The sequence below is a fragment of the Gymnoscopelus braueri genome (assembly GCF_963280865.1).
Source record: "Gymnoscopelus braueri genome assembly, chromosome: 16".
NCBI classification, from domain to species: domain Eukaryota; kingdom Metazoa; phylum Chordata; class Actinopteri; order Myctophiformes; family Myctophidae; genus Gymnoscopelus; species Gymnoscopelus braueri.
Window position 1 is genome coordinate 29446672 of NC_137616.1, and position 8489 is coordinate 29455160.

Sequence of the window (8489 nt, forward strand, 5' to 3'; positions counted from 1 at the left end):
AAACATGGCAAACTGAAGCAAGTCTAGTCTCGTGACGTGACGTGACTCACGCCATTGTTTTGAATGCTGTGTGCTTAAATAGCTAATGGTAGACTAGGATTCATAAATTAGGGAGGGGATTTTAACAGCTTGTAGATTAATGTTATCAGTGACAGACCTCCCAGTGGAGGTGATAAGAGCCTCTGTGTGTGTGAGGGACGTGCTGATCCTTGAGATAGGTTAATCATTTGACCTGCATATGGAACAAGCTGAGTAATTATCGGCCCTCAGAGGCACATATTACAGATTGATATCTGGTGGTCTTGGACATATCCATTAACTCGCTATTAGTGGCTAGAAAATGGATGGCCTTTTATAAGAAAAGGGCTCAACAATTGCAAGGTTGTGCTCAATCTCTGCTGCAAGTTAGCCAGGCAGTGCGTCCTAAAAGTACATAACATATTATAACATAAATATTTGAATCATACGCAAATTAATTGAATTGGTGGATTGAAATAAAGCATTCAATTGTGTGTGTGTGTGTGTGTGTGTGTGTGTGTGTGTGTGTGCGCGCGCACGCACGTGTGTGTGCGTGCATGCGTACGTGCATGCGTATGTGTATGCATGTGTCTTTAAACAATACACTTTCATTGCAAACTAGCAAAGACCTTGGTTTGGCATTGGAGCATCAATATAATTTTTCTCAGTGCCAAATGACTGCTTTCAACTTACAGCCTATTGTGCATGAATAAAACAGAACGCTATGGGACAATTAACCTTTCTAAAAAAAAAAGAAAAAGAGAAAGACTGTAAGAGAGAATTATAAAATGGCAAGTCATCTTTTGGAGTAAAGACAATGTGACTGACGAGTATAATAGATGCCCCCCTCAAACACACTACTACCCTCCTCCACTGATGACCTTTGCCCCGCCCTGCAAACAGCCTTTGTTCCTGATCCTTTGTTTCACAGTTGTTGTTAAAAGTTCCCAACCCTCCCTGTTCCCTTGGCGCCTCCCCTCCTCCTTCAAACCCTTACTCCTCTTCCCTTATTCCAGTGGTTCTCAAAAAGTGGGGTCCGGGGACCCCCAGGGGCCCTTGGGGGGGTTCCAGGGGGTGTTAATAATAATAATATTTGGGATTTATATAGTGCTTTTCTAAGTACTCAAAGACACTTTACATGTGTGTGGGGGCCAGGGGAGATGGAGGGAAAAAAAGAATACAGTATCATTAACCACTTTATCCATTTATACGTTGGCTATTCAAAAATAGCAGAGTTAGAATTTTTTTAAATAATTTTTTACACAAATCTTCTCTCCTGGGGGTCCCTGGCACAACACATTTTCAGATGGGGGTCTGCGGCCAAAAATATATCAATTTGGGGTCCATGAAACTAAAAGGTTTGAGAACCCCTGCCCTCTATACCCTCTTTCTCATGCTTGCACTCACCTGCTACGGGGTCCTGCTGGGCATCTTTGGCCTTCTCCTTCCCGTCGAAGGTGGGGTTGTCGATGCCCACCTTGGCCGGGTTCTGCGCGAGCTTCTTGAGCCTGAGCGACGCATTGGGGTCGATGTCGTGTTTGGCTCTGCCCTCCTCCTCTCTCTTCTTTCTCAGCTCCTCCTGGTAGTGTTGGATCCTCTCCATCTGAGCACCGCAGCTCAGAGGTTTGTTGTAACCGCCGCCGCCGGTGTCATGTTCCTTCTCCCCGGGACAGTCCACAGCACGCTCCCTGTGGGGCCTGGCCTCCTGGACAGGGCCAGCGGCCGGGTTGCAGCTCTCCGTCACGTAGCCATTCATGGACGCGAACATGCCTTAATGTGTACGTTGGGGATCTTATCTCCCTATGAAGAGGTACGATAACTTGCTGCAGAGAGACTCATCAGTTCAGATGCCATAGTTCACAGGATGGTGGTGTTCCATTCCCTCAACCCTGTAGACTGTACTGCAAAACAAAAGGGAAGGGACTCGTTTTCAACAGATTCTTGGTAAAAGCCAAATGCAACTTTTGAAGAGTTTAGTTCTGACACAATCGGCAAAAAACTTTTCTTTGAATTTGCCGCTGGGGGCACCACCCAATTCCCTGTGTAGGGATCGGATGTCGGCCGTTCACTCTCCTTCAGTGCTCCACTGCCGGTGGTGCGTCTTTGTTTTCATTCCTACTAACAACAAACACGTTGTAACAGGAGTTGCCGACAGATTCAGCTGCGGAGCTCTGAATCTGTCTTGAGAGATTAGTTCTGACATGACATGAGATATTCATCTTTTTCTTTCATAACCTTGTCCCCCCCTATTTTGGGAACAATTTTCTAATTTCTTAAATAAAATAGCCAAAATTGCAGATCTACAAGCTCACGCACTGCAACGCAACACATTGAGAGATTGTAGATTGGCTATTTTCACTATTTATCATACTACAAAGTACCATGTAGGGCTAAAATGGTTAGACTTGTTTTATCTATAATAAGTCTACTTAGTCTACTCACCATTGCTCTTTTGTGTCACCATATGCACTTGTACATCTTGTGTATGTTATCTGTGTTTTTGTACTGCAGCTTTTAAGTCCTTGACTCCAAGACAAAGTTCTCATATGGGAGACAAATAAAAGTGAACCTTGAACCTTATACCTACTCTTAATAGACGGAGACAAATCCTGTACACTGCTCTTGCTCAGCAGCATCAAGTTTATTTAAACAATGACGTTTCGGTCCCTCTCTGGACCTACCAAGTATCTTACAGAAATGATACCATCATGATCTTATGTACATGATTACTCCACCCCCCCCACCCCGTGTTCACAGGTGTGAGTGAGACAATCGCAATCTCCTGTAGGAGTGTATCTCAATGATTGTCTGTGACCTGTGTGTGTGTGTGTGTGACTAATCACAGACAATTTCAGACATGAACATGATTATGTGACATCATGAGTCATGACCTGCTATAGACACACCACAAAGTCAACTCAACACATCATTTATATCGTTGCTGTCGGGCAGAATCCTCCTATCTCCATATTTGAACTTCTTGTGTTTTTTCGTAAATTGATGCCACTTCATTATACTACAGCGTCACACAAAAGTATCAAAACTATCAGATCTGCAAGCTCGAAACGCGGCGCGAAGCAACAGGTTTTGAGCTTGTAGATCTGCTGCTTTTGCTATTTTCCTGAAAAGTAACAGTTTCCACCCGACAGAGACGATGTTTACATTATTTACAGAAAATGCACAACTAAGAAATGTAAACATCGGCTTTGCAGCTTTCATAAATCATTCAAAAATGTGCTAAATGTAAGTGTATCTTAGATGCACAACCTAGACATTTAATTTTAATTTAATCCCACACTTACAGCACAACATGCCATGGAATCTCATCATTCAATCCTTTGGGGAATAAGGTTTGTAGACTATAAATCCAGTAAACTTCCCTTCTGTTAAACATTTCATCAATGTTACAACCTCTCTCTGGCTGAGTCACTTGTTCAATACCCTGGAACCTGAAAGGTCATGTTTTAAGTAATTAAAAATGTGCTGCTATTGGGTAATTTCTATCATTTCTCCTTTTTGTGTTCACTTATTCTCCGTTTTGCATAGATCACCCACATAGACCAGCCCACAGGGACAATTGATCAAATAAATGACATGGGTAGTGGTATGATAGCCTGGGAAGCAAAGCTTTTCGGGTCTATGATCCGGTCGGGAGCGGAAGTAGCCCTACGTCACCAGGCGCGTCATCCGCGTCATCAGGTGACCGGATCGCGACAATCCGGAAAGACGTCACCCCAAAATAGGTCCGTCCTAATAAAATCCTTGATGCGGCGTAGTTTAGCTTATTTTTTAAATATAAATGTGAGTGAGTGTACTTTCCGGAGACTATTTAGCGTCTGTATTATCCGTATTATCCCACGGGGAAATTCTATTCCATTTAAATAGGGATTGGGGAACCAAAACAAAGCGGCACCGCAAAACCGGATCGCGACAATACGGAAAGAGGATTCTTTTTTCTTTTATTTTTTTCTTCAGTAGGCGTGGCCTAGACCGGATCACACGGGTCTTTAGTAACGCATACCAGGCTTTCCTCCGAGGTGGAAAGACTGGTGACGCGAGGTTAGTGGTATGATGGCATCATTGATAGAGTACCTTTTCCCAGTAGGAGGATGAGAGAAATAGTTACCTTTGGCCATTATTGCTACATTGGGCACATCCTTCCAAAAAATGTAAACAAGATAAACTTAAAAGATAGCTATGGTACTTTCTCGAATTATAAGGATTTTTTCAGACTGGATCCTCTGGACCCTACCCTATAACCCTAAAATATATTGAAAGAATTAAATAAAAATACCTCCCACTATTATACTGCCCATGGATCTCATCTATCACAAGCATTTTGAAAACAAATGCTTCATTAATAAGTCCAAAAAGCAGCAGTCAATGCATATTACCGTCATCATCATTATTACAGATTACTACAGCTTGTGTCGATGCAGCCCCTGTTCATACTAAGTGTTTTTCATTAAATATTTATTTTTAAATATTTGAAGGGGCTTTTTACAATTTCAGTGAACGCACCTTGATAACATGATGACACTATGATATTCAATGCCAAACAACTATCTGAATCATCTCATTCATTAGTTGCATGCTAACCCTTACCCAACTGGCAGCCTGGGCCCAGTGGTAGAGTTAGCATATACAATTTCCCCAAGGATCAATAACGTTGTTAACTAAATTAGATCTCATTGTCCCCACTGTCTTTCTTCTGTCACACCAAGAAAAAGGCTGAAATGTTCTTAATTCACTGACTGAAATTGCATTTCATACATGGAATTCACATTCATAAATACAGCTTCCTCCTGCTGGGATATATCTCATCTATCACCACACCACAATGAGTCCTAACAAAACATACGTGTCATTGTCTCTCTCACCCACAATCCCTTATGTTCAGACTCATCCAGGCCTTTGTCCCCAAATAGCCATGATGTCAACATCAACAATTGCTTCATCTTGAGTCTTCAACAATTGATATGTACGTGTATCCTGGAAGCCATTAACCCAACTAGAGATGTAGCCTACGAAGGTGTGGATTGCAGTGGATTACAATCTATTTTAAGGATGCTACTCGTATTAATCTGGATTAGCAAAATCAGTGTTATGACTAAGATGTTCACGCTAGATTATAGGTCAATACAATGTGAAAAAGGTTGCTTCAGAAATACACAACAAGAGAAAAAGGGTGGACATGTTCTGAGCTAGAGGCAAGTTTGGACATTATACATAATATATCACACATTTAACGTGAATCTAACCTGAGTAAAATAAAAATAAATACCAAGCAGTGTCAAAGATAGTGTTCTCTTTCTCTGGTCTGAATACTTTACAGACAGACACAACATACATCTATATTTGTATATTTGCAGAAAAAGAAAATCACACTTTTAAACTGACCTCAACCTGGCAGCCAGAATGTGATGCACTAAGATCAAATGCGCCTGTATGATGGCCTTGCCCCTTGCCTCATTTAGTCAGGCATGGAGCCATGCCACTGTCCACATAGTACCCCCCCCCCCTCCTCCTCTTTCTCACAACCTCCCACAAGAGCTAATTAGGTCTGGCAGGTCTGTCCCCAGTAGCACAGCCCCTGGTCCAGGCTCCAAGCCCCCTACAGCAGTGTTTAGCTCCGTTTAGAGTGGCGGTGCATGGCTGACAAACAGCAGAGACAGCCAGTGGACCATCTGTTCATGTGGGCTTAATTAAGCCTGAGATCTGCAGCTCTACGTGGGCTCAGTGGCAGACACACAGCACACAGCCTGGGACACTAGAAGGGACAGATCTACCTGAGCAGAATGAAGATGAATGGAGACATGGCGTTGTATAATAATGAAAGAGCACACACGCTCACGCTCACGCACACACACACACACACACACACTACGCAGAAAGATTTGCCTACATACTCACACAGATTATAGGTCCAAACCTCCAACATCACATGGGAGTTTTAACACATTAAGACCTGAGGCTGATTCTAAAAATTCTAAAGATTTTTCAAAAATAGCAGATCTACAGCCACGCTATGAGCTTGTATATCTGCTATTTTTGAATAGCCAAAGAAATCTAAAGTGACTCAGATGCGTTCCCGGTCTTAATGGGTTAAACATGTGTACTACTAATATTATCCCAATTTCCCCAGTGATTCTCAAGCTGTCCTATCAGTACACCAGCTGTCCATGTTAAAACATGCTACAGCTTTAGAATTTGCTACACATCATCAATCCTGGCTGATTGACAAAGAAGTACTTGATCCGAGAGAGAGGACTGATCTCCAAGGAACTGGGGTACAAATTGAGAGGTTCCTGTCTGGGGGAAACAATCTGGAAGAACATACTTGGTGTGGATTAAAGTAACCGTCCTCTTCACTGCAGTACTGCCAAAGCAACAACACAGCAACAATTCTGTAGACCACACTAGCTGGGCCACTGTTATAAACACCCGCTGTTGTTGTTGTTGCATCAGGTATAATTAAATGTACGTCAAGAGGGTGAAAACAGAAAGTTTTCTCATTATTTAAGTCCCAGTTGCTGCTGGTTTTACAGCCTGATCATCAGATCAGACTTCATGGCAGAGTTGTTTCAGAACACAATTCCAGACAGTCAGAAAAGACAGGCCTAATGGCCTATAGTTCCCTCACTGATGCTATAACTGTAGAGCAGGGGTATAGTAGGTAGCCTTAAGCACAGGTGCCAACATTGGCACAGGGGAGGGTGATCACTGGCACACTGGCATAAGTGTGAGAGAGAGGTTTTTTCTTTTAAATTTAAATATAAGTTAAATTAAGTCCCCTCACATCTATATACAAATGTAGCCATGGTTCACATGGTATGACAGTCATGTTTCAGGGCTAATACAAATGATATCCTGCACATAATTCTACATTCATTCAAAGTCCTAACTCTGACTGGGGAGTCTGGGAGATAGGTGGGTTATTAATCTGAGTTTAATGATCATTACAGTACATCCTGATGTGAAAGAAAGAAGAACAACAAATAAATAAAAGGTTCTTATGTATATGGACAATCAAAATCTGTTGGAAATATAAATGTTTTGATGTAGTGTCATAATTAAACTTAATGTTGACATGGCACACACTGACTATCAAGAAAATGAAAACATGGCACTTCATGACAAAAAGGTTGCCTACAGCCCTGCTGTAGAGGAACAATGTAACCCATTCACTAAGGGAGAAGAGTATCAACACGCAGTAGCAGGATTAGCCTGTTTGGATATGCATTTACAAAGTGATCCAGCTGGCAGCTGCATTCCTGTTTCCTAACTATGATATAAATAAGACGCAGTCAAACTACTTAAAAACACTTTAAAATAAACCCAGTGGCCATGATGGTGCCAACAAGTTTACTGCGTACTTTAGCTGTAGTAGCCAAGACGTGGGACAACAAGCATCTACCTAGCAGAGCACATACTCACCGCTCAGAGCCTTGGAGAAGTAGCAGACATTCCTCCCGTGTTTCCCAAGGTTTCACAAAACAGTTTATTTTATTTTATTTTCACTAACAGAAGACGAATGGCATAATACCTCTCTCTCTCTCTCTCCCTCTCTTTCACATGACCGTGCTTTAGCCTCTTCTTTGAGTTGGTGGTAGAGGAAGGACCGTCGGGACAGTTCGAAGCCGTTGCGGTAAACTGCGTCTGGAGTTTGAGTCATCTCCTTGGCAACTCTGCGGCTCCACAGCGCCACGGATACGATGGTGGTCAGCTGAAGTATTTGTGTTATCACTGATTCCCCAAACACCGGGTCGGGACCCATTTGTGGGTCGCACACACATTGTTATGGGTCCGTTTATTATTTTTGTTTCCTACATTTATTTTTTAATTATTATTATTTCAAAACATTTTCTAAAAACATTCCCGAAAAATATTTTTTTCCCCCCATTAATTAAAAACGAATTCAATTATTTTTTTCAGTAATTTCATGAAGAAATAAAAGAAAAATAAAAGAAATTCCATAAATTAGAAAACTAATGTTTAAGAAGTAGTGAAAAAACGATCTACAAACTCACAATGCAGCGCAAATTTCTCTTTTCGGTCTTGAGCTAAATCGTTTGGGAACCACTGCTCTATGGCAGTGGTTCTCAAACCTTTTCATGTCCAGGACCCCCAAATTGACATGTATTTGTGCGAAGGACCCCCTGAAGAGTTTTTGAGATTTTTCAGAAATATTCAAAAATAGCGGATGTACAAGCTCAGCTTGTACATCTGCTATTTTTGAATAGCCAACTTATAAAAGGATAAAGTGATTTTGATGCTATATTAACAAATTTAGCTGGGGACCCCCTGAAACGCCCCCAAGGACCCCTGGAGGTCCCCGGAGCCCACTGTAGGCGGGCAAAGAGAAACTTATGGTCTGAATTGAATTGTCATTCTTTCTCCTGTAGCCACCGAAGAAATTGTGATAATATTTCCATAGGGACCTCCTGGCACCTTCTCAAGTACCCCACCGT

General features: G+C 42.0%; 1 protein-coding gene across 2 annotated transcripts in view; it reads right to left on the minus strand.

Annotated features, from left to right (window-relative positions):
* The window catches only part of pals1b (protein associated with LIN7 1, MAGUK p55 family member b), a 30656-nt gene extending 22990 nt beyond the window's left edge, over nt 1-7666 (minus strand). The window contains exons 1-2 of one of the 2 annotated variants that reach the window (XM_080454196.1): nt 7456-7666; nt 1426-1914 (exon numbers count right to left, since the gene is read on the minus strand). In XM_080454196.1, the coding sequence (XP_080310322.1) occupies nt 1426-1786 (361 nt within the window). In that variant the 5' untranslated portion in view covers nt 1787-1914; nt 7456-7666. Of the gene's footprint in view, nt 1-1425; nt 1920-7455 lie in introns of both variants that reach the window. The other variant, XM_080454195.1, reaches the window with a different exon arrangement.
* Between the last annotated feature and the right edge of the window lie 823 nt (nt 7667-8489).